The sequence below is a fragment of the Oryctolagus cuniculus genome, chromosome X, assembly GCF_051225735.1.
Source record: "Oryctolagus cuniculus isolate XC-2025 breed Fujian yellow rabbit chromosome X, ASM5122573v1, whole genome shotgun sequence".
In the NCBI taxonomy this organism is placed as follows: domain Eukaryota; kingdom Metazoa; phylum Chordata; class Mammalia; order Lagomorpha; family Leporidae; genus Oryctolagus; species Oryctolagus cuniculus.
Window position 1 is genome coordinate 73,647,708 of NC_142888.1, and position 26,733 is coordinate 73,674,440.

The 26,733-nt window shown below is 47.7% G+C and overlaps 1 protein-coding gene across 5 annotated transcripts in view; it reads right to left on the reverse strand.

Annotated features, from left to right (window-relative positions):
* LONRF3 (LON peptidase N-terminal domain and ring finger 3) overlaps nucleotides 1-26,448 on the reverse strand; it is a 51,180-nt gene extending 24,732 nt beyond the window's left edge. Inside the window, exons 1-6 of one of the 5 annotated variants that reach the window (XM_051827336.3) lie at nucleotides 25,450-26,404; nucleotides 22,569-22,687; nucleotides 18,155-18,277; nucleotides 14,140-14,295; nucleotides 11,150-11,417; nucleotides 10,277-10,367 (exon numbers count right to left, since the gene is read on the reverse strand). In XM_051827336.3, the coding sequence (XP_051683296.1) occupies nucleotides 10,277-10,367; nucleotides 11,150-11,417; nucleotides 14,140-14,295; nucleotides 18,155-18,277; nucleotides 22,569-22,687; nucleotides 25,450-26,272 (1,580 nt within the window). In that variant the 5' untranslated portion in view covers nucleotides 26,273-26,404. Of the gene's footprint in view, nucleotides 1-8,266; nucleotides 8,433-10,276; nucleotides 10,368-11,149; nucleotides 11,418-14,139; nucleotides 14,296-18,154; nucleotides 18,278-22,568; nucleotides 22,688-25,449 lie in introns of those variants that run through there. The other 4 variants (XM_089324254.1, XM_089324253.1, XM_051827334.3 and 1 more) reach the window with 4 other exon arrangements.
* Nucleotides 26,449-26,733: the final 285 nt, after the last annotated feature.

Here is a 26,733-nt window from a genome sequence, read left to right on the forward strand (position 1 = left end):
CAGCTACACATCTATACATATGCATAGATACCCAATTAGATCTATTTTAATTGCTTTAGGAGAGCAGTGTCTTGTTGAAGCAATCTGAGGATTCCTTTTTAAAGCTATTCTGTACCTTCAGACATTCATGGATTTACTTTGCTTAGAGAAAGGCTCACCTGCAGCTGGATCAGTGGGTGGGAGCAGCTGAAAATGACAGTTGAGAAGTGGGGCTCAAAATCACCAGGAGGAGGAGGAGCTCAGAGAGCAGGGAAAGATGCCTGGCCAGCTAATTCTGACCTCACCAGAGGGTTCAAAGGAGAGGAAGCGGCTGACAGCTGCACAGCTCCCCTGTGTGGTCAGGAGGTGCACCAGCAGCAGAGGCTTCAAAATGTCAGAGCCCTGAAGTACATGAGAAATGGAGCCTGCCAACTGGAATGAAACTGAGGTCCAGAGGGGCGAAGCTGCTCAAGTGTACACAGCTAACTTCTGACAGATGTAAGTCTACCCAACTTCTACTTCCACTCGTGTGCCTTTCCCATTTGATCACTGATTCTTAACCTCTGCCATGTATCAGAATCATCTGGGGCTCTCTTTCTTGACGTAAAATGAACTGAACAGAATTAAAGTGTACCCTTTGATAAGTTTTAAAATATGCACGCATATATGAAGTCATCACCATGCCCAAGATAGCAAACATAGCTCTCTCTCCCTTGAACGTCTTTGTAAACCCTCCCTCCTGCCCACTGTGCACTGTGCTGCCCCCTCCCCCCATCACTTACAGAGCTCTTAAAATCACCAGATATCTAGGACCACACCTACAGACATTCAGATCAGTAGGCCAAGGGCACAGGCCTGGCATCAGGAATTTTCAAGCCCCCCCTGGGTGATTTCAATGTGGCTTTAATTTTAAGCCACAGATGAAAATCAAACAATCCTATTCATCTCTGCATTAGCGACCTTTTTGTATTGGTCTTCACACATAATTGTCACCCGTGAAACTTTAAAAGCACACATGGTGCTTTTTGGAGTGTATGATTCTGTTTAAAAGGTAGTTAATTTGGGTTGGAGGGCAGGTACGGCAGGAAGAATTACTATGCTCCCAATGTTGTATTTATGAGATACATGCAAATAAATAAATAAATAAATAAAATAGAAAAAAGGTAGTTAATTTATGTAACAGAATTAATAAATTCTATATATCAAATTGGCCAAAAAGTAAACTTAATGTAAAAAAAAAAAAACCCCTATGATAGAGGTCAAAGGCAGTGTACTAAAGCTAGAAGAAAAAAAAAAGTATGAGATCAAAAAGGATAAAAAGAAATTTGTCATTATTCACAAATGGTTTGATGGTGAAGTTAGAAAGTCTCAAGGAATTTACAAAAATAATTGTTAGGATTAATAAGAATAGAGTTAGCAGGGTTTCTAGGTAAATACACATGCAAAAACAGACTTGTAGTTCTATATAACAGCAATCAATGCTAGTGAAATACATTTTTTAAAAGAATGACATTTACAACTGCTTTTGAAAGTCAAGTACACAGGAACAAAAGTTGTGTGAGACTTCTATTGGAAAAAATTATAAACATTTCACTGAAAGAAAGTAAAGAAGATTTAAGTAAGTCCCAACAAAAATCCCAGTGGGTTGTTTCATTTGTTTTTGTGGAACTGACACGTTGATTTCCAAACTCTATAAAACATAGGCAAAAGGTCAATAGCCAAGACACACAACTGCTGAGCAACAACGTGGGAGAACCTGCTCTACCGGACATGAGAACTTATCTTAAAGCTGTGATGATTAAAACAGTGTGCGACTAGCACAAGGACAAATAGACTGGTGGAACAGTCTAGAAAGCCCAAACAGACTTACCATGGATTCTTGATTTGTGACAAATGTAGCACTTCAATGCACAAGGAGAGATTTTTTTTTTTTTTTTTTTTTTTGACAGGCAGAGTGGACAGTGAGAGAGAGAGACAGAGAGAGAAAGGTCTTCCCTTGCCGTTGGTTCACCCTCCAATGGCCGCCGCTGCAGCCGGCGCACCGCGCTGATCCGATGGCAGGAGCCAGGATCCAGGTGCTTTTCCTGGTCTCCCATGGGGTGCAGGGCCCAAGCACCTGGGCCATCCTCCACTGCACTCCCTGGCCATAGCAGAGAGCTGGCCTGGAAGAGGGGCAACCGGGACAGAATCCGGCGCCCTGACCGGGACTAGAACCCGGTGTGCCGGCGCCGCAAGGTGGAGGATTAACCTATTGAGCCACGGCGCCGGCCAAGGAGAGATTTTTAATACATGAATAGCGTTCATAATAAATGCTATGGAATCTTTAGCTATCTAGGAGGAAATGAAATTGGACCATCTCTCATACCATACACAAAAATCAGTTCCGTGTGGGCTGTGAAAACAAACGTGTGAGGCAAAACAATAAAACTTTCAGAGGATAAAAATAGTACGGAGGGGTCTACAAAAAGTTCATTGAAATGTGTGTTATCAAAAAGTTATGCATGGGGCCGGCATGGTGGCGCACTAGGTTAATCTTCTGCCTGCAGCGCTGGCATCCCATATGGGCGCCGGTTCTAGTCCTGGTTGCTCCTCTTCCAGTCCAGCTCTCTGCTGTGGCCCGGGAAGGCAGTGGAGGATGGCCCAAGTGCTTGGGCCCTGCACCATGTGAGAGACCAGGAAAGAAGCTCCTGGCTCCTGGCTTCGGATCGGTGTAGCTCCGGCCATGATGGCCATTTGGGGAGTGAACCAACGGAAGGAAGACCTTTCTCTCTGTCTCTCTCTCTCACTAACTCTATCTGTCAAATAAATAAATAAAATATTTTAAAAAAAGTTATGCATGGGTTTCAAAATTCACCAGAAATAAACTCATCTTTTAATTCAATTTTCAATTAACTTTTTAAAGTGTGCTCGTATTTTTGTGACCCCCCCCAAGGTAAAAACAAGACACAGACAAGCACCAAATACAAATGGAAAGACAGATAATTTTGACTGCATTAAAATGAAGAGCTTTTAAATTCATCAAAAGATGTTATTAAAAGTGCAAAGAGGCAAGCCACAGAGCAGAAAATTCTGCTAACACATAAATATGACCAACAAAGAACTTGTAATCTAGAAAATACGGAGAGCTCCTACAAATCATTAAGAGAACCCAATATAAAATGGATTAGCACTTATATGCACTGGAATGTATAAACAATATCTCCAAACCAGAAACAAATCCAAAATCCTCCTATAATAAAATTGAGAAATAAATGGTGGTAGATTTATACAATAGAAGACTATAAATAATGAAAATGAACAAACTTAACTTACATTGAATAACATGGATAAATCTTAATACTGAGTTTAAGAAGCCAGGTTCAAAGACTACATTTTGGGTAATTCAATTAATATGAAGCTTTTTATTTTAAGGCAAAATTGGGGCAGGCATTTAGCTTAGTGGTTAAGTCACTAATTAGGGGCAGGCACTATGGTGCAGCCAGTAAAGCTACCACTTGCAGTGCTAGCAACCCTATAAGGATGCCAGTTCAAGTCCCAGCTGATCCACCTCTGATCCAGCTCTCTGCTATGGCCTGGGAAGGCAATAGAAGATGGTCCAAGTCCTTGGGCCTCAGTGCCCATGTAGGAGACCTGGGAGAAGCTCCAGGCTCCTGGCTTTGGCCTGGCCCAGTTCCAGCCATGGTGGCCATTTGGGGATTGAACCAGCGGATGGAAGACCTCTCTCTCTCTCTCTTTCTCTAACTCTGCCTTTCAGATAAATAGACAAAAAAAATTTTTTAAAAGACACTAATAAGTATGCCCCAGTCCCACATCAGAGTTCCTGGGTTGAATTCCTGGCTCTGGCCGTGACTCCAGCTTCCTGCTAGTGCAGACTCCAGGAGATAGCACAAGTAGTTGGGTCCCTGTGACCCACATGGGAGACCTGAATGGAGTTCCTGGCTCAAAGCTGCAGCCTGGGATGGGCCCAGGCCATTGCAGGCATTTGAGGAATGAACCACTAGGTGGGATTCCCCCCTCCTCAAGTAAATAATAAATATAAAAAAAATAAGGAAAACTAGATTATACTGTTTAGAGATGTAGGCATGGTTGGTAAAACTAGATTCAAGATAGAAGCCAAGATAATAGTACAGGCATTGATGCTGTGGCACAGTTGGTTAATCCTCTGCCTGTGTGCTGACATCCCTTATGGGCTCCGGTTCTAGTTCCGGCTGCTCCTCTTCCAATGAAGCTCTCTGCTATGGCCTGGGAAAGCAATGGAAGATGGCCCAAGCACGTGGGCCCCTGTACCCACGTGGGAGACTAGGAAGAAGCTCCTGGCTCCTGGCTTCGGATCGGCCCAGCTCTGGCTGCTGTGGCCATTTGGGGAGTGAACCAATAGATGGAAGACCTTTCTCTCTGTCTCTCCCTCTCATTGTCTGTAACTCTACCTCTCAAATAAATAAATAAAATCTTTTAAAAGAGATAATATTTCAAGGGTAAGTGTAGTTGTGCTTGGGAAGAGGCACGTGGGCAGATTCTGGGGTCTTGGTAATGTTTTTTTTTTTTAAATCCAAAAGAATACATGGGTATCCTCTTTTCAATATTTTTTCCCAAAAAGACCTTTTATTTAAGGAATACAAACTCCATGCATTTCATAAATACAACTTTAAGAACGTAGTGATTCTTATCACTGTACCCGCCCTCTCATCCACACTACTACGCCTCTTCCAACTCCCTCTCCTATTCCCAGCCTTATTTTTACTAAAATCTATTTTAAATTAACTTTATACATATACAATTAACTCTATACTAAGTAAAGAGTTCAACAAATCTCTTTTCAATATTTTTTAAAGTTAACACCTTTATGTTTTTGCTGTGTTTACTTCACAATTTTTTTCCAAACGTGTGACTTCCAGGCTGATTTGGGAAACACTGCTGTGATTTACTTACAGCAGCTAAATGAGAATATCTCATTTCCTCAGTCACTTGAGTCCTGCATGCTTTTTATACTTCAGCTGATTATGATAATGGTGGAGACAATTGATTAATCTGTATCTACAATCAACAAGCAAAATGATTTTTCTTGAGAATTTCACAATTGGACCTATTGTTTCTTTAAGAATGCAGTCCATATCAAGTAACAAAAGTATGGTTGGTTGATTAACTGCAATAAATACTGAAATTTAGTGAGCAGATAATTGCAATAAATACTGACATTTAGCGAAAGAAGTATACACAAAGGAACACTATGACTAAAATCCCCCCTAAGTGGTGATAAACAAAAATGTAGCCACAAGGCTGGCGCCGCTGCTCAGTAGGCTAATCCTCCGCCTAGCGGCACCAGCACACCGGGTTCTAGTCCCGGTCGGGGCGCCGGATTCTTTCCCAGTTGCCCCTCTTCCAGGACAGCTCTCTGCTGTGGCCCGGGAGTGCAGTGGAGGATGGCCCAAGTGCTTGGGCCCTGCATCCCATGGGAGACCAGGAGAAGCACCTGGCCCCTGCCTTCGGATCAGCGCGGTGCACCGGCCACAGCGCGCTGGCTGCGGCGGCCATTGGAGGGTGAACCAACGGCAAAGGAAGACCTTTCTCTCTGTCTCTCTCTCTCTCACTGTCCACTCTGCCTGTCAAAAAAAAAATGTAGCCACAGATGCTACCTAATTATTGCTCGGAAGTAATTCAAGGTAGAGATGCTAGGAGTAGATCACTTTTGAGTAGTTGTCTCCCTCCTCTAGGTGGGGCTCCTCTGCACAGGCTGACTGAGTACAGTAACTAGAACAGATACAATATGCGTGTTTGCCTCTTGCTATATTTTTGGGTGTATGCAGTAGTATTCTTCATATAAATTTCAGTTTGGTCATTATTAGGAGTTCCATTTCATTACGGAGGAAATGAAAGCTCGGACAGGTTAAATAACTTGCTCGTGATCATACAGCTAGCTGGTAAGTAGCAGGGCTTTGTTTATGAAGTCACATTTGACTCTTCTTCCTTCCACACTCTATGACACAGCAATGACCAATATGTATTCCATTCAAATGGACATCATCCATCTGTGTGTGGATGCACACACTCACACATACACACACACACACACAATTTTTCTTCTTGCTCTCTGTCTCCCTCCTGAGAGAGAGAGAGAGAGAGAGACTAGAATTCCAAATTCTTCTCCCTTTTATTTACCACTTTGGGTAATGATTTCAGAAAACACTTCAGGGAGGCATTTATAAATCAGAACAGGGCCAGATTTTCTCACAAGAACGCATTTTACATTGTCACAGTGATGAAGTAAACAATGGTAATAATAAATGCTTTCAGTTAGATGTCAGCCGGGATAAAATGTTTGGCTTGTCTGGAAATAGCTATCTTTTCCCACCAGTTACATCCTTGCATTGTGTTCCTTTGCTATCAAATGAGAGCAAAAAGGGAAGGAGAAGGAGGGGGAGGGAGGGAGAGGGAAAGAGGGAGGGGGAGGGAGAGGGAAGAATGAATTGACTCCTTAATACCCAGCTACTTGAGTAGCTAAAACTAGGTTATATATAAAGCTTCTTTCAATTGACAAGGAGGTCACTGGGCCATTGGGTAACTGGTTCAAATACCAAACATTTTTGCTTCACATCTCAAAATATTCTTGTCATCCCAAAGGAGTTGTTCCACAATAGCCCCAGAGGTGCCCCTCCCAACAATGACTAGTGTATCCGCGCTAGGTAGATATCAAAGGAGGCTCTTCAGCCACTGAAGATTGAGGGGGCACAGTTCTGTTATGATCCAGGGGGCTACTTTTTGCAGCACAGCGCTCCCAGTCCAGCAAGGGAGACTTACTGCACCCTGAAATTATTGTTCAAATCGCTTTCCACCCTGTTCCCCATAGACTTTCTAACCTGCCCCCTGATTTTCTTTCTAGAAGCAGAAGATATAACTCAGATCTAAGTCATCTATCTACCAATGCATTACCGTGGGGCTGGATTTCAGTCTAGAGACTTGCACAGGTGGCACAAGGGTCTCGTTTCATGACTCTGCGGAGTCTCCAACACTATCTTCTACTCCTAGCCTCTGTTTCCCAAAGACATATATGATGGAAATAACAGAAACTAGTAGTAATCCTAACAAGGATAAAAAGAAGGAAACCACTAAGGAAATGCGGAAACAGGAACTTTGTTTTACAAGACTGTGAGAATTCAAGTTAACACACGCATATGAAATAGCCTCTGCCAACCTCTGACGTCTAACCTAGGGACAAACCCTGTTGAAAAGGAAACTGCATGCTTCTCACTGACAGCTGAACTTTTTGAAGGGCCTCAAGATAAAAATAAAATTACTCACACTCCCTAGAATGGGCAGGTCTCTTATAGCTAAAGAGTGTCTTTTAGCAGGAAGAGTGTAGTTACAATTTAGCAACCTGTACAACAGCGGCTCCTGCAAAGATGGGATTTTGTTTTGAAGACTCAGAACAGCCTGGGTCAGGAGAAGGGAAATAATGGCTTTCCAACTCAGAGTGAGAAAACCAAATGAGGGTCCTATTCCTGGGTGTTTGTTCTTGGACCAAATTTCTAACCCCTCTCTCCAAAGCCCCCTGTTGAGCTCAGGGGAGAAAAAAAGATGAAAGGAAAAAGCAGAGGAAGAGGAACAAAAGAGCTTAAACCTCAGGATTCTAAACACAAACAGGATGAGTGCTGATGTTTGATTTCATGTCCCCTGGATGCTGGGAGGCATGGAGGGAGGATTAAGTACAACAAAGGCCCAGTCTCCCTGTGACAGTTAAATCAAGTCTACTCCACAGGCACTGAGAGCCACAGTGGTGATGCCCACAGAGGTCCGACTGTCTGTTTGGAAACAGTATTTCTCTAGTTTGTAGCTTGGTTTTGGCTTGACTGATCTGCCACTCTGGCATGAGGGTATGAGGGCAGTGTTGAAAGGGGACTGCTCATATGAGAGTACTTCAAAAAGTTCATGAACATGGACTTGAAGGACAAGTTTATGGTTTGGAAAAAAAAATAGAAATCCACACATTTTTTTTTTTTTTTTGCAACACGCATCTTCAATGGACTTTCTGAAGATCTCTCATTGAGCCCATTCTATCCTAGCCCACCCCACCCAACCAAACTCCTGGCAGTATACAAAAGGCTTGCTCTGAGTGCTTCTGCTCCATCTACTCAACTGTTCCTTACAGGACTTCTCAAACCTATGAGAAAACTAAAATATTTTTTAAGAGAGAAAAAAAAAAAACGAGTCCACGTTTCATGTAAAGGCTGCCTTACTTTTTTATTCATTCAACAAGAGACGTCATTCAGAACACAAATGCATGTGATTGCTAGGAGAGGCATATGTGCTTGTAGAAGGCAAAAAGACAGCTAAGAAGGCTCTGCTGGCTGGATCCCTCTGTGTGCTGGACCAAAAGACATTCCTTGACACCTCTTCTCTTGGATCAACCATTAAAAATAAGGTTTGTGCAAAGATCTCAGCCTTCTTTTAATAATGACCTTTTGGAAAACAGACATATTTTGGGAATGTACTGATAACTGTAGACCTTATCTTGGAAATATGCAGACATGCACATGCACACATTCATATGCACACATAAAACACACAGTTTCACGTAAAACTGCCACACATTCTTTGATCTATTTGAATTCACACATGGACTCTCCTTGGTAGTCCATGGGCCTAAAGGCAAGAACCTCAGGTCTAGAAGGAAAAATCGTTAACACTGATTAAGTACTTCCTGTGTTCCAGGCAATCTTCTAAGTGCTCTAAATACATTTTCTCAATCATAACAACCCTATGGAGTAGTTACTACTGCTCTCTATTCTACTGATGGGAAACTGGTGGCCAAGAATGGCACTTGCTCCAGGTCACTAAAGTGACAGAGCCAGGGTTTAAACCCTGATTCTGGGGCTCCCCCTAGCCACTAAGTCACAGCTGTGAAATGAGACAAATGAAAGAGATTTTATAGCATTTTCTTCTTTTGCGGGTAGGGGACATGTGGGTAATTTACCTCTCCAGCGATCTGAGACAGTAGTAATCAGGTGGCACTGGTTGGAAGGGAAATGTCTGGCATGTGTTTCACTCCACTCTAACTGCTATTCATGGTATGACACAAAAGCGAGTCAGGCCTTCTACTTGGCTTCCAATGAACAGGTCTATGGTACTGACATTAGCCCATGAACTCTTGAGTTCTTGACCTAGTAGCTGAGATTAGTTTCAGGGTCACAAATTTTAATACCCAAAAGGACCAGGAAAGTAATGTGAATGTGAGACATCGGCTAGTACAAGGCAGTAAGTAGTAGTGGGACCATGACCAGCTGGAGAGTTAATGTCCTGTCTCAAAACATTCACATTTGGGGCTGGTGTTGTGGCGTAGCAGGTAAAGGTGCCACCTATGGCACCAGCATTCCGTATGGACACTGGTTTGAGTCCCAGCTGCTCCATTTCCTATCCAGCTCCCTGCTAATACACCTGGGAAAGCAGTAGAAGATGGCCCAAGTCTTTGGGCCGCTGCACCCATGTGGGAGACCTGGAAGAAGCTCCTGGCTCCTGGCTTTAGCTTGGCTTCAGCTTGGTCATTGTGGCCATCTGGGGAGTGAATCAGCAGATAGAAGATTCTCTCTCTGTTAACTCTTTCAAATAAATAAAATAAATCCTTAAAAAAAAAGACATCCACGTTTATAGGGCTGATGTTGTGGCATAATGGGTAAAGCTTCTGCCTGGGATACCAGCATCCCCACATGGATGCCAGATTGCATCCCAGCTGCTCCACTTCTGATCCAGCTCCCTGCTAACAGCCTGGAGAAAGCAGCAGAAGATGGCCCAAGTGTTTGGGCCTCTGCCACCAATATGGGAAACCTGGAAGAAGCTCCTGGCTCCTGGATTCAGCCTGGCCCAACCCTTGCCATTGCAACCATCTAGTTCTAGAAGATAGAAGATCTCTCCCTCGGCGTGCTCTCTCTCTCTCTCTGTAACTCTGACTTTCAAATAAATAAATAAATAAATCTTAAAAAAAAGACATTCCCATTTAACAAACACTAACCCCATGAGGGCCTAACAAAAGACATATTCAGCCTGTGGAACATCAATTTATGCCATCTGAAGATACCAATCTCTTCCTATTCTCCAGGTGTTTCCAAGTCAGGAGCCAGGGATGTAACAGCTGCAATCTGTAAGCATGGGTCACAAGCTGGCCCATGGGACAATCTCCATTGTGACTGCCACTTTGTTAAAATCATGCTTTAATGTGCTCACCACTGATCAGTGGCTCACTAGCAGAAAGGTTCAGACACAGAGGGGCAGAAACTCTGGGCAGTATGTGACAGCACACATCACGTACCTCATACACAGGGAGCATTCAAGGTCAGAGGCGTCAAAAGATGCAAGCGGAATATTGAAAGCAGGTTTGGGCCCCTGATCAGCAGGAGGATCTGTGATTTAGAAAGCATTAAGTCAGAGCTTCACAGGCAGTACTTGTGAGGCAGAAGAATGCAACTTGTTTTTCCATTTGCCTCTCTCACCACCTCCCAGAGGGCTGATCCAGTGGCCACCTAAGCTCTTGAGAATGGCATACCCTGAAGTAGGCTCTTCAGCAGCCTTCTTCCTCCATGAAAAAAAGAAAAATACAAGCAGGGAAGGCCTAGGAGCCCTGGGGACTTCACTCAAATACAACAGGCCACCTCACTCAGCAGCAGCAGCAGCAACACACAAGTCCATGGGCTGAGGCAGGGCTTCTAAAGTGGGACAGAATCCTGGTGTTGCCAGCCACTCTTGAAATGATACCACGCTGCAGCTGCTGCCGCTGATACCTATCTAGGGAAACACAACCGGGAATGATCAGGGTGAGGCCTGCCCATACTTCCCTCATCCTACATTCCTGGAACACAGATCTGGGGGTAGGGAGAGGCTGATCTGGAGAGGAAGTGTGACACTGTCGATTGCATGGGCTGTCATTACTTGATACGGTGGCTTGACCTTATGGCTTGCCTTTCCATGATAACAATTATTAGGCATCTAGAAAATACCAGGCACTGTCTGTGATCTTACAGAAATTTCACACAGCAACCCCTGGGATCACACAGCTTTTGAGGGGCACAGCTGGGCCACACACCTAGAGCCTGCGGAGCACCCAGATGGAGAGTGAGGAGTTCGCACACATTGGCGAGCTCAGGCATCTCCTCCGAACTACTTTCTCCCCCGGGGGAGTGAGTACCTTGCTTGGAGGCTTTATTAGGCACCTCCGTGTCTTCTTGGGGTTCAATTTGGCAATGTTTCCTTTTCTTTTCCTGGCATTTGCCAGTCTTGACGGAGGCAGCTTCTGGGGAGGCAGCATCTCGCTCCTCCTTCCCTTCTTCTTCCTCACCTTGCATGTCGCCTTGTTGACTGTCTGCCCTTAATTTAGCTGGCTTCATCAGGCTGCTGCCATCTCCCCAGGCTGCTGCTTCTTCCCTACTAGAGCAATGCGGGAGCTCTGGACATTCCTGTTCCAAGAAAGAGGCATATATCAAAATCTACTCACAATCAATACTGCCCTATGGCATTCCTACTCACAGGGAACAAAAAGAAAGCCATCTAGTCCTGACCCTCACCCGTGAGTACATAATAGGCACACAGCTCAAGTAGGGGGCAGTCATGAGGCTTATTCTGTACTTCGTCTCCACACAGCATCTACAACAAAGGCATGCCCAGCTTTGATGCAGTTAGGAAAATGCCCTAGGTAAGGGCAGAAAGGTGTATGGGAGGAGAGGCCCCTTAGGTGCTTGGTGAAGGGGCCAGCAGCCCCCCCCCATTAGCTATGTCACTCCCCAGTAACCACTTTAAGGAAACCAAGGCATGCAGTGAGGGTCGATCCAGCCATTCAATACTTCCTCTCACCATCACTGCCACTCACGGCCATTTGCAATCTCCAAACCCCAAGTCCAAATGGACTTTTGGCACGGGTCTATTCATAGGCCTACCAAGTCAGCTCACACTCCAGAGCTACATGTTATACTAGTTAAATAAACAAGGGACAAACTACTCCTTGCACGAGATTTTGGGTGAAAAGTCCAAAGAAGAGAAAATCATTTGGAACAATCAACAATGTCTCTAGCCTTGGAAAGATCTTTTTTTTCCAGAAGAGGGATATTTGAAAATAGATCTAGAAATAAATCCAGTGACAACATGTTTATGCAGATTTACTTGAAGAATCCCTCTCCTATCCAAATCTATAACCCATAGTCAAAATATTCTTCTTGTTTTTTACCCTGCGATCTCGTCCAGAGACAAATGATAGATAGATGAAAAGGGAAGTATACAGTTGGAAGAAGACAATGAGGTGAAGAGGAAAAGGTCAGGTGGGTTTTCTCAGTGTGTAAGCTGGAGAGTGCAGGTGTTTTCTAGCACTAGATCAGTGCTAGTACCTCCATTTTCCATGAGCCCACAGCATTGTTCATGTAGTTGTACAATGCTTTGCCAAACAAAATTTGGATGGCAATCCAATCCCTGTTCCCCAGCTGGCTCACACTGGAAAGCCACAGTGCTATTTTTCTTCATTTCAGACTAGGCTGCAATTAGAAGTCACTCTAGGCACACGGGTGCAATATTAGCATTCTCAATCATGAAATAAAGATCATTGGGGGAATCTCTGATTTCAGCAGATACTCTAAGTCCTGCTTTTGCCTTTATGTTAAGCAAATCTGCATTTTATTCATTCTCCAGAGCAGAGAGAGAACCTAGGAAAATGTGAGATCCTAGGGCTTACCTAGTTGGGGAGAACATCAGGCAAGAATGGAGGGGAAACTGCTCCCCAAAGATGTGCAGGTATGCAGTGCTAAACTCTGCCTTCGAGTCTGGACCCGAGCCCCAGCTTCTGCCCACCTCTGTTGGGAAGGCCAAGGCCTGGAGCTCATCTATTTTCTTCTTCCTTGTTTTCAAAGCAAGGCACAAATACTGTTTTGTCTTCTTCCCAGGAACTTCAACTCAACAGTCTTCCCCAAACCCTTTCCTCTGCTACAAATCTGTAAGGGAAGCCTACGTATGTGTAAGACGTAGCACAGAAATAGAAAATTATTGCCATTTGGTGATCAAATGGAGTTATCTTTGCAGAAGGATCTCACTGGTGTTCAGAGGCACCACAGCTTGACCAAACAAAAAACAGGAAAGGAGGAGCTGTCAGGCCCTCTTTCCCAGGCTCCACCCCTAAGCCCAGAAACCCACTCAATTGTATGGCTCCAGGGGAAGAGGACCAATTCCTTTCTTTCTTTCTTTCTTTTTTTTGACAGGCAGAGTGGACAGTGAGAGAGAGAGAGAGACAGAGAGAAAGGTCTTCCTTTGCTGTTGGTTCACCCTCCAATGGCTGCCGCGGCTGGCGCGCTGCGGCCAGTGCACCGTGCTGATCCGATGGCAGGAGCCAGGTGCTTCTCCTGGTCTCCCATGGGGTGCAGGGCCCAAGGACTTGGGCCATCCTCCACTGTACTCCCGGGCCACAGCAGAGAGCTGGCCTGGAAGAGGGGCAACCGGGACAGAATCCGGCGCCCCAACCGGGACTAGAACCCGGTGTGCTGGCGCCGCAAGGTGGAGGATTAGCCTAGTGAGCCGCGGCGCCGGCCCCAATTCCTTTCTAGGGCCATAAAGTTTCTCTCTAGGGTGGATGTGATCAAGAACTAAAAAACAAATGTATGGGCTGGCGCTGTGGCCTAGTAGGTTAACCCTCTGCCTGCAGTGCCGCCATCCCACAAGGGTGCCAGTTTGTGTCTGGCTGCTCCACTTCTGATCCAGCTCTCTGCTATGGCCTGGGAAAGCAGTAGAAGATGGCCAAAGTCCTTGGGTCCCTGTACCCACATGGGAGACCTGGAGAAAGCTCCTGTCTCCCAGCTTCAATTCAGCCCAGCTCTTGCCACTGCGGCCATTCAGGGAGTGAACCAGTGAATGGAAGACACCTCTCTCTCTCTCTCTCTCTCTCTCTCTGTGCCTCTGCCTCTCTGTAACTCTGCCTTTCAGATAAATAAGTAAATCTTTAAAACAAATGTAGTAAGTAAATAAACTATGAGACTATGCATGAAATTCACAGGTGCATCTTCAAGAAGTAACCTTTCTTAGCCAAGAACACAACCACTAATGACTCCATTTCTCAGAAACCAAAGTGGGTAGGCTCACTGCCCTTGTTTGCCAATAAAAAGCCAAATGAAGCGTCACGAGCGAGCTGGGTGAGTTGAGTTTTACCTGTGACAACTTTGGTAGATTATGGCTGGTGCCTTCAGTAGCCATTGACTCTACGTGTTCCTTTAATCTAGGGTGAGGTGCCAACAGCTTCAGGATATCAGGAGAATGTTCCTGAGAATCCCCCGGGACTGATGGTGAAAAGAAACTAAGGAGAAGCTGTGACATAAAACAGAAGACTTCACTACTTAGGCTTCTATGGGTGCTCAGGTAAAGGGGGAAGGGCAGGAGGGGGCAGAGGACACAGCTTATGGGGAAAAAATCCAAGGAGGAAGCCTTGGGCCAGTGTCCTGTGACACACCAGGGCAAGGAGTCCTCACCGCAGTGTACATCAGAATCAGTAGGGGAGCTTCTAAAAAATCCAGGTTCCTGTTTCCCACTTCCTTATCTCCCAGGTCTCAAGGGGGACCCAGAAATCTGGGTTTTGAGAAGGCACTACAGATGCCTCTGTTATCTAGCCAAGGTTAAGAGCCACCACTCTGGTGTTACCATTCCACCGCAACATCTGCAGTGGGATATTAGCACTCATTCTAGAGGGATGAGACAGAGAGGTGAAGTCAGGAGAGAAGCTTCCATTGAGGATCCCGGAGTCTTCACCATACACTCCAGATGGGAAGAAGTCTACAAATGTCTTGCACCTTCCTAGTCATTTCTTTTCTCTGTCTACCCATTTTACTTCCTCCCCTCTTCTTCCTCACCTCTGGTTCTTTAATTCCTTCAGAGTTGGGGACCTGAATGGTGAAGCGGTGAAGCGTCAACAAAGGCAGAACCCAAACGTCCTCCCTCTTCTCCCAGCCCCACCTCCATGCTGGCCTTCACTTGCCAGAGAAGGTCAGGTTAAGTTCAAACACTGGGGTAGGCAGATTCCAGTCTATCACTGGTTTCCCTTGCCATTGGATGTGCTGGGAGGGCAGAGTGGGAAGATCCAGAAAGGGATGGGAGCCAAACCCGTGCACTCTCCTGCAGGTTGTGGCATTCTTGCATCAGTTTTCTCCCCTGCCAGCAGGGGTTGTGACTATGTAACACGTGAGGGGAGCTCACTTGTTTTCTAAAATTGACTCAAGTGTTTAGCATCTGGCCCCTCTCCCCTGCTGTGTTCAGAGATCCACTAAAGGATGCTCTACTCCCTTGTTGAGAGCACATGGTCAGAGTATCAATTGATCAAGGAACTCTGACAGAACACTCAACAGCAGTTCTCTCCCAGGAGTTTCTTCATGATGTTCCTTTGCATTCCAGCACTTGCCATATAACCAAACCCTGCTCAGCCTTCAAGGCTTAACCCAAAGCCGCCTTCCCTTACTACTGCAGTCTCCCTGGTCTTGCCTGTCCTGCCCTTTTCTCTACTGCAACACAAGATAGCATCTTAAACCACACCATCTCATATTGTCCTGGAATTGTGAGGCAGATGTCAATCTTTCTAGCCAGATGGCTGGCTTCTGGAGGGTACATAACAGATGCCCAATAAATACTCATCACGTTGGATAGAACTAAATTAACACGCTTACCCATCTCATGACCCTCAGACAGATGCCTATGTTTCCTTCCAACTCTGGGAAACCCACTTCACAAGCATAGGTTCGCAAAGGAGCGAGAGGGTATACTCACAGTGTCCAGAGCCACAAATGCCAGCTTTTATAGATCCCTTCTCCATGGAGGCCAAAATTGGCCCTCAGAAGCCCTACTGAGTGGTCCAAAAGGACCAACTACCTCCTGAGACAGCTTCCCTGAGCATGACTGTCTTCACTGGCAGCCACACAGCATTCCAAGGTTTAAGGATGAAAAGGGTGGAGGATGGCAGGGACAAAAGAAGGCCAAGAGAAGAAATCCAAGGAAACAAGGCAGAAATAACAATGAGATGTTCCTTCTTCACTCTACTATCTCAGATTTCTTTCTAGGCCTTCTCAATGGCTTCAAGAAACAATAGTCACGGTCAACTCTCAGTAAGAATAATCATTCCACATGAATGAAAGTCAATTCCAGTTCAGTGTCAGCCTTAGAAGGGCCCAACTGGGTCAACAAGGAAAAAAATAAGCTCAAGTAAAAACAAACCCAGATCTGAGTTCTAAGGCAGTTTATTAATGCCAAGTGAACCAGGGCCATCTCTGTCAAATCTTTAGCCTTGAAACTGGAACAATCCAGTAAATAAGCACAGCTGAAGACCCTCACTGTTCTTAAATGGTTGCCGTGGCCTCATTACATTCAGTGGAAATTTGTCACCAAATTCTCAGGCAAGCTTCAGAATGCCATAACACTCATTATGGGCATATGCTCGCTTGTATTGCCTAAGATTCGTATTAACAAACACAAGATGATACATTCCTTCCTTGAGGTCTGAAACTGTCATTTATGCCTTAGTCCTCAGAACTTCACACAATGCCTTGCAGCATCCTGTTAGTTGTGGAAATGACAACAGCTGGTCTATGAAAGTAGACTGGAGGAAGAGGTCAACCCAACTGAGGAAGCCAGAACCTCTCAGGTCAACTGGGAATTGGACAGAGTTAAAGAAACTACTTATCTTGGGCCTAAAACCTACCTTGGTTGGCCTTTGCACCCTCTGTCTCCAAGTCAAGATACTTCTACCTGCCTTTGTCTATCCAAAAACTGCAGAATTCCAACGCTGCCCTTGACCTAGCCCTACCAGTGAGTGCTGAGACTCCAGAAATGTCTGCCCAGGACAGCAGACTGCTGGAATGGCTAAGAGGAAAGAGTTTGGAAGCAGGCAGAGTTAGTTAGGTTTGAGTGTATTCCCACCAACAACTGGCTGCATGACCGTGGGAAAGTCACCAAGTCTCAGCTTCCTCACCTGTCTCATCCTTAACATGGGCATGAATAACAACACTTACTCTCATAAGGACTTTGTCAGGATTAACTTGCATCTTACATGTTAAGTATCTAGGACAATGCCTGATGCATAGCAAATCCTCAAGAAATGTTATCTACTATTATTATTATTCTCACTATGAATTACACTTAAAATTTGGGAAAGGTTCCACAACTTAAGAGCAATTCTCCCCCTCACATGTTCCTCTCAAGAAAATCTTGTCTACATGCCCAAACAGGAAAACAAAACAAAAACAAACAAACAAAAAAACTTTCCAAAAAAGAAAACCCTCTGTGACAGACAGAAAATTCAGAACCCAGCTTCTCCTTGTTCATCGATTTTGCTGAAGATTCCTTTCCTGGAGCCTTCGGAAGTCAGGCCTGTCTGTTGCTCACTTTCTTCATCCACTGCTCTGCCAAACCATACAGGGATAGAAGCCCTTGGGGCCTGGTGGTGAGTGGGGGTAGGGCACAAGGACAGCAGAGACAATCATTGACTATCAGCATCCAACTTCCAGGCCAATTAGCCCGACACTAAGTAAATTGCAAAGCAACAAACAACAAGGTCCATGAGTTAAGGATGCTTGAACCTTCACTCGTGCTCTCAGTATTTCAATTAGGTTTTCTTGGTAACAACCACCTTCTCCTGGTACCTAGGATTTAGAATGACTGTTTAGATTATATCATAATGGTCTCTGACTTACATTTGTGAGACTTCGTGTTTTACTTCTGGCAAGGGAGCTAGAGACAGGAGTTATACACATGGCAGGTGAGATGGGGGCCATCATTGTCACTGCCCAGTTGTTGGCTGCCTTGTGTGGCTGGTAAAACCATGATTCAGCTGAAGAAAAACTATACAACTGCAGGCAACCCTATGCGCCACATCGCTCATCGACAGCCAGCCTCCTCAATGAGCCTTGATCCTCACGTTCACTTGTTTTGTTTTAAATCCCACTGATAACCCAGACCATGAATCAAAGAAGCAAAAACATTCTTCCTAGGCTCCTACAAAAATTCGGAACTGCTCAATCTGTATGTACATGCCCACAGGACAGTGTTTCTGGGCAGTCAGTTGGCACTCACGTCTCCCTCCTGTCCACCCACTGAGACCTCCAAATGCCAGGGGCCACATCCTCACTCCCCTCCCCAGAGAAAACAGGTCCTTTAGGCAGCTGGGCCTGATGTCATTTCAACTCACCCTTTGAGCTTCCAATCTTGCTCTTTTGTTCTTGCCATCCAGGGACACACAATAGAGAAACTCCCTTAGTGCTTCCTCCACTTTGCCTAGAGTAGCCAAGGCTTGCGCTTTTCTGAAGTGTGCCTGAAAGAAAACACCAGCACTCAGTCCCAACCTTTGCACATTATTCACACTGTGATTATTGATAATGATAACACTCGCTAAAGACTTAATAATACTAACTTGCATAGAGTATCTTAAAAAGACTCTCTTATCTTCAACCTTATAACTAGGCATAATATGAATCCCATTTTAAAGAAACAAAACTGAGAGCCAGAAAAGTAACTTGCTCAAAGTAATACAACTGGTACATTGTAGAGTTAGGCTTTGAACCTGGGACTAATATCAAGCCCACAGTCTTGCCATGCTACCTCCTCTCTGTTCCACCCCTGCATAGAAGTATCACCAAATGTAGACAGAGCTCCCATTTGACCATATGATAACAAGCTTCCAGTGCCCTCCCAGATATGCCTGCGATTGAATTGATCTGTCAAGCAGAGACCTAGTGAACCTAATACTGATCAAAAGAAGGGGCGTGACCTAAGACCGCAAAAGTAGCTAGTGGCAAAGCTAGAACTAGAACTGTACTTTAGGACTCCCAGGACTTAGGACTCTTCCCCACAAAGCAAATGCTTCCTTTTATTAAAATTTATTTTATTTATTTGAGCGGGGGAGGGAGAGAGAGAGAGAGAGAGAGAGAGAGAGAGATATCTTCCATCTGCTGGTTCACTCCACACATGGCTGCAACAGCCAGGGCTGGGCCAGGCTGAAGCCAGAAGCCAGGAGCTTCATTCCAGTCTCCCATGTGGGTTCAGGTGCCCAAAGACTTGGGCCATCTTCCGCTGCTTTCCCAGATGCATTAGCAGGGGGCTGGACCAGAAGTGGAGCATCCGGGACTTGAAACGGCACCCATGTAGGACACTGGCATTGTAAGTAGTGGCCTAACCTGTTAAGCCATAATGCCAGCCTCACCAACGCTTTCACTCCTAGGGGCTCAGCTCACTTCTGTTCCTTCACCACATCTTTCAAAAGCACAAAGAAATTTTAGGACCCCTTGGAGTTCTAGCTCAAGTGCCCTGGCAAAAACCCTAGGGAGAGCAGGGCAGCATCCTGGGGAAGAGGGAGAAAGAAGAGAAGAGAAGAGGGTTGCCTTCTCTGTCTTGGAACAGGAATCTACTTGCAACTTGGCTTAAAGAGCATTCCTCTTGAGTCATCTAGGCTGCCTCTAGGTGGCCTACTCCCCAGCCTCTATGGCTGAACTTAAGTCTAACTTAGGGCATGAAAGACCCAGGATGCAAATGCTGGGCACACCCCTGCCTCCCCTTCTACCATGCTTCTGCACACTCAGAGCCCTTGGGTTTTGGCCTGGCTATAGGAGTTGGCTAAGAGCTGCCTTCCTGCACACTAGCCTCTGCTCCAAATGTCTTGGAGACATCTCCCTAGGCCCCCACGTCCTTGTGGAGCCCAGTACTGGCTGATTGATAGGTGGATGTTCCTTGACCAAACCTTCCAGCAGTGCTTACCAGGGGCCTTCTGGACAAAGGCTCATATGATATGGCAGGGCAGCTAGCAGAGATAATGTTGGGGAATGGAGCGGCTCCTGGAATGCCACTAATCAAACCAAGTAGCAACTCATATACTCCATGTGGTCAGGGCAGGCAGCTCACCACCCCCACCCCTCACCCCCACTGAGAGCTGTACCACCACAAGTTGAGTGCCAAAGAACCTGGCTAAAATGGCCAGGACAGGGCTGCCAGGTGAATCCCCTCACTTTGGAAATTTCAGAGCAATGATGGGAAATATGCAAATTGGGATATGATGTGGTTTTGAGTTACATGCATCAGTTCAGGTCTACTCTCTACCCCCAAGACAATGGAGTTTGCTCATCACTGCCACCATCACTTACCCCACCACAATGGGAAAATGAACCTCCTACTGAATATTTCCACAAACTCTTCCTTCACTGGAGAAAGTCTCTTTTTCCATTTCACCCAAAATGCACCATTGCTCCTCCGCCCTGCTTTCCACCACACTGTCAAGGCCCTCAGCTCTAGCCCTAGACTTACAATGGGAGGAGAGGGAGTTGCAAGGGAAGCCTCTTATCCCTGAAGCTCCTGGTTTCACTCTGCTACCACACCTGAAATGCCCTTACTGAAGCACCTTTGGGTTAAGACACTGATGGGGGCTGGCCCTGTGGCATAGTAGGCTAAGCCTCCACCTGTGGTGCTGGCATCCCACATGGGTGCCAGGTCGAGTCCCAGCTGCTCCGCTTCCCATCCAATTCCCTGCTAATGGCCTGGGAAAGCAGTGGAAGATGATCCAAGTGCTAGGGCCCCTGCATGCACATGGGAGACCAGGAAGAAGCTCCTGGCTCATGGCTTTGGAGAGGCCCAGCTCCAGCCGTTGGGGTCATTGGGGAGTGAATCAGTGGATGAAAGACCTCTCTCTCTCTCCCTCTCTCTCTGTAATTCTGCCTCTGAAATAAATAAATAAATATTTTTTAAAAAGACACTGATGAGTTGTACTAAATTGAAAATGAGTCCCTTGGAAAGAGAACATATTGATCAATCCTAATTCATGAAAATCTTCTCATGAAAGAACTTATGGGTTCTGGTGTTGTGGCACAGTGGGTTAAGCCACTGCCCACAGTGCCAACATCCTATATCCAAGTGTCAGTTTGAGTCCCAGCTGCTGATCTAGTTACCTGCTAATGCACCTGGAAAGACAACAGACAATGGCCCAAGTGCTTTGGGCCTCTGCTACCCATGTGGGGGACCAGGCTAAAGTTCCTGGCTCCTGGCTTTGGCCTGACCCAGACCAGGTTGTTGTGGCCATCTAGGGAGTGAACCAATGGATGGAAGATTTTCTCTCTCTCTCTCTCCCTCCCTCCCTCCCTCCTGCCTTCCTTCTCTCTTTCAAATAATAAATAAGTGCGTTTTTTTAAAGAAAGAACATATAAAATTCACCCTGACATTAATGACAGAGTATGCAGGTTCACAATGTTTTATCTGAAGTTCGAAAATGCAAGAAGATTGTGACAATCCAATATTTTCATAAGATTGACATCAAAATTCCTTATGTAGCAGAACTTGAACTAAACAGTATATACTACGTTTTAAAGCATTTGACTTAGGGTGAATTTACATGTAAGTGCGTTTGATTACCGTGCACTGTCCAAAGCTCACTGAGAGTATGGTATTTTCTATAACCAGACACGTTCTGGATTCTGAATACACCTGGTCATATGGGAGTCAGCTAAGGAATCATGGCTGGTGGCTTGAATTAAGTTGATTTCCCACGGAAAGCATCCTGGGGTCTGATAGACAAAGTACTATGCCAAGACCCAGACAGCTTTCTTGCTTACAGAATCCTCTCTAGGCCATTGGTCACTTTTGATCCTCACGCATCCCTGTGAGGCAATCAGGGCAGATAGAAATAGCTTTGTTTTGTAAACAAGGATACTTGGGGTTCAGAGAATAAAGCCACTTATTCATGGTCACTAAGCTTGCAAGTGACTAAGCTTACAAATACTAGATCCCGCAGTCAAATCTAATCTTTGAAAGAAACTATGGCTGAAGGCCAGTCCTGAGGCCAGGCAGAGATGCAGAAAGTGACACTTTGTATCCTAGCATCCTGACAGATTCCTAGCCTGTCTCTTCCCACCTCTCTGATGTGACCTAGATGTTTGGGGATACTGGCAGGCCCACTAACTACTATATTAAGGACTCAAAATGGCACAAGTGTTGTGTGAGAGTGAGGATCTTTTCAAAGAAAGCAAGCTAAGCTCCTGAGAAACCTGGCTATCAGTAGAAGTTCCCAAGGGCCAGTGCAGCAATGCTTCTCTTGCTCTCCTCTTTTCTCTTGGCCCTGGAAGATGATGATGATGACGACGATGATGATGATGATGGTGGTTGTGGAAAATATGTAAATAATGCTACGTTCCAGGCACAATTCTAAGCATTGACTATATAGATGCTCATGTCATCTTCAGAACAACCCTATGTAGTAGGTGCTTTGAATGTCCCTGTTTTACAGGTGAGGCGATGAGGCACAGAGAGGCTCAGTCACTTTCCCAAGGCCACACAGGTAGTAAAACATAAATCCAGGCACTCTCACTCTCAAATGCACATTCTAGAGACTCTCAAAGGCCAGGCTGCTCTGGCAGGTCATCCACTGAAGAGCATGTTGGGGAAGAATCCAGTTCCCTTGCAGACCTGTTATCACCCTTTGCCAGGGGACCCCGGCTCTTCTGCAAAGCTTCCTCCCTGCTCTGCCTCAGCTCTAGTACCCTATGTCCCCAAGGAAGCAGTCCTTCCTCCCAATTCCTATCTACCATATAACCCCTTCCAAACCCTCCCATCCCATACTTCCTTACCTTAAAACCCATTGGGCGGAGTTTACATGCTATTTCTGCATCATGCAATGCATCTTCATGAGACTCCAAGGTGAAATAAATTTGAGATCGGTTGCTATAAAGCAAGTGGTCATTTGGAGCTGCCAAAATGAGAAAAAAAATCCTCATTAAGATCCCTGTGCACAAAAATGTGGTAAGATTCATATGATGGAGCTTGAACCATAGCAAGTTATCCAGGACTTCTCTATCAGGGATCCAAAATGGTAAATCCATTCCTCATCATATTACTCTGTCTTCCACACCCCCAGCCACTCTGGGTCTGAGCTTTTCCAACTGTAAAGAAGTACTTGTGGGTCTCCCTGGCCCAGCAGAGTCTTGTCGTATCTGTGGTGCATTAGACACTTTGACCTAGGAGAAACCCTGGCAGCCTGCTTCATGGCTACACACAGCTAGTGCTGGCAGAATGGCTTCTGAGGGAGGCATCACTAACAAGGAAACAGGCCAGGGAGGAAAGAGAGGGAGGTAGCCTGATGTGGCCTCTGTCCTGACCCTCAGGAAGACAAGTCCAAGTTAGCCTTCTAGGTCGGTTAACTGGTGACATTAACAATCTTTCTGTCTACCAAATCCATCACCTAGGAAACTTCCCTGAAGAAAAAGGAAATGCATTTACAAAGTCCCATCCTCTAAGTCCAGATGGCCAAATGTGAATGAACTTGGACAAGGCTTCTGGGGGAAAAGGTAAGGTTGGCTTTCAGCAATTCTGAAAGATGCCAGGACTGGAAAAGACTTCTCGAGACCATGTGACTCAATTGATCCATTCTTCAGATGAGGCAAATCAAGCCCAGAGAGGGGAAGGAGCTGTCTCAAGGTCACACAGCAAGCTGGTCAGAGTGGTTGCTAACTGCTCAAACCTTGAAGCTTTGAAGTTGGGGTGGAGAGTAACAGGTTCCCTTTTCTGAAGGTGTGTACAACACTTAGAATAATAAGCAGACACTGGCCATGTTCCAGAACTAAGATGCTCATAGTTGCAAGAGGTTGGGGGGAGAGGGGGTATCTTTCCTCTTAGAAGGGTGAAGCTGTTCTTTATATTTTCACCCTGATTGTTCCAAGAGGATTAGCAATAGTGCAAGGGAGAACTCCCAGGGGGAAGTAGCGTCAGCAACAGAGGAGAGAAGAGGCCAGGAAGAGAGTTTCCGGGTCGTTGGGGGATGGCTAGAAGGAAGGAAACTAACCTTGGAGATCTGTACTTGGGTGACCTCTGCCTATCTCAGTCACACTGCCCTTCTCTTCCCCAAGGTGTCGGTGCTGGCTTCTGCACCAGCAACCACTTGCTTTGACGGTTTATGTTCTGCGAACTTGCTAGGGAGCCCATTACTTGCTCTTAAAAGACAGGAACAAAGAGTTGAGGGTCTTTTCTGTCCCTTCTATTCTTCAGCACATACCAGCCAGGAGGCAGCTCACAGGCTCGCTTGGACAGAGACAGGGAGTAGGGAGCTGGTGGGGGCAGCTTTGTCTGGTAAGCCATTGTCGCCGCCCCCCCCAGTTACCTGTTGCAAGTTTGGGAGATTCAACACGTGGAGATTCCAGCCCACCCCCTCAGTCACCCATCAGAGTCTGGCCCAGGACTCCTTCGGGTCCCAGTGCCCTGCCTGCCCAGTGCTGCTGCTTCTTCCCCAGCACGCTCCATCAGACACCGCGCCCGGCGGGCTGAGCTCCTGGCAGCCTGCCCTAGCTGGGCAATATCAGCTGGCGGATGGGCGGCCCCTTCCTGGGCTCCGGGCGAACGGGATCCGGGCAGCGGCGCCCGGTGACAAGTCGGGCGCCCTAGTCCGGTCGGAGGTGTGGGGCGGCCCCCGTTGCCCTTGAAGCTGCGAAGCGCACTCCGCCTCGGCAGGCAGCGTCCGCAAGCACAGCGGAGGCGTCGTGTACCGTTCGGAGACAGCTCCCAGTCCCCGGAGATCCCGAGGCACCAGCGGCCTGGCCGGGTCGCGCGCGGGGTTGATGGGGTTGAGGGGTTTGAAGCCAGGGCGCAGGCTGCGGGCTGGCTGGGGGCGGGGAGGCATCTATTTCAGCCGAGGAGCGTGTGATAGGAAGCGGTGACAATGAGTCACAGGGCAGCGGGGCGCGAGCGCTCCCCTCCCCCCGCACACGCTCGCGGGATGGTTTCCGAGGCGAGCGTGGCCCACTTCGGTTACCTCAGCCGTTACACAATCCCGCCCGCCCGCCCGCCCGCCCGCGCGGAGGAGGGGCCGCCCGGCCCGGGCCGCTCGCGGCCCTTATGCAACCAGTGCTCTCCTGACCTAATTCCACGCCGGACCCACCCCACAGGGAGCCGCGGCCCCGGAAGGGACAACTCCCAGCGGCGGGAGCGGCAGACGCAGGCGCCGATCGGACATCTCCTGCTGGCAACACCCCAGAGGTCCGGACGCAAGTGTGGGAAGGCTGCGAAGTTCCTCTCCTGGCGGGGAAGGTGCGGGCAGGTGTACGTGGGGGCCCAGGTGCGCCGAGCAGAGAGGAAGCAGCAGAGACAAAGAAACAGACAGTGACACTAAGCAAGGCAGAAACAGAGTGACAACAACGCAAAGAGTAGGAGTAAGAGCGAGAAACAAGGCGACACAGAGAGAAACAGAGGCTGAGGCTAACAGGAGATGCAGGAAAAGACCCACGGCAGCACAGACAGAGGGGCAGAAACACAGCGCAAGAGAGTTAAGCGGTGAGGACGAAGTCCCAGAAACCCCAATTTCTCCCACCCTGGCCGCGTCCATCCCACGGTTCCCCGCACCAGTCTCCTCCCCGGGTCCAGCCCCATCTCGCCGCTGGGTTCCTTCTCCCGCCTCTCGGGTCGCGCGGCCAAACCCCGCTGCGGCCCCGGGCCGGCCCGGCAGCGGCGCGGTGGGCTCACCTAGCCTAACTGCCTCATTGTACTTGAGCAGCGCCGCCTCCACCTGGCGCTCGCGGTACAGCCGGTTGCCCTCGTGCCGGAGTTGCGACGCCCGCGCCGGGCCCGGGAACAACTTGCCGAGCAGGCCGCTGAGCACGACGTTGACCCGCAGAGGCGGCGGTGCCTGCTGCCCAGCCCGCCTGGCCCCGCGCGCCCGCCCAGTGGCCACCATCAACGCGGAGAGCTTGACCCCGCACAGCGCACAGCGCCGGTCGGCTGCCCGCCCACGTTCCAGGCAGAGTTTACAAAAGGTGTGGCCGCACGACAAGGACACGGGGTCCGAAAGAAATCCGTGACACTTCCGGCACTTGAAGCCGTCCCACACTTCGGTGGCCGCAGCCGCTGCCGCCCCTGCCTCTTCCACCGCCACCGCGCTGCTGGGTTCCGAGGGTGCCGGTGCCGGCGCCGGCGCCAGCACCTCATCTTGCCGGACGTTCTCAGCCAGGCAGCGCACCAGCTGTTCCAGCTGCTCGGCCACCAGCTGCTGCCGCTCCGAAAGCTGTCTGTACACCTCGAGGGCTTCCCGGAGGCGTCCCACGGACGCCAAGGCGTCGGCCTGCTTGAGCAGGACTTTGCACTCCGGCGTCGAGGTCCTCGGAGACGGCTCCGGCTCTGGCTCCCGCGTCGGTAGAGATGCGGGGCCCTCGGTAGCCGGCTCCGGGTTGGGACCGCTGTCTACGCGGGCCGCTGATGCTGCCCGCTCCTCCGGTTCCGCCAGCTCTAAGTTGCTGCTGCCGACCTCGGCGGGTAAGCTCAGCATCTGTTCGGTCTGAAAGGAATCCATGGGGAGAGAGGCACGCGCGGGGAAGAGGCGTCTAGGCACTGGGGCTACCGAGCAAGGAGTGGCGGCTGGACGGAACCGGGGCTGCCACGGACGCCGGGCCGCCGCGCGCCGGGCCCTGCCGCGCCTCCGCGAGCTCCATGCCGGCTGCCCCGCGCCGCCTAATAACTGTCTTGTCTCAGCAAAGTGTTATATAAAACGACACCACGTGACGCGCCACCTCGCCGCTCATTGGCCAGCGGCGGGGAAATTGTTACAAAACCAGACAGTTTTGTAACAGTGTTGCGCTTGCTTCTTTTTGGCTTCGCTTTTCTTGGCTTCTTTTGGAGATTGTTTGTATTGACACTCTGCCTTATTTCCTCCCCGCAACGTGGTTCCTTTTGAGAAGGAAGGTGAAACCCAACGTCTCTGCCCGGGGTTCTCCATCTCCAAACCCCACCCCATTCTTACCTCCAAAGTGGCCG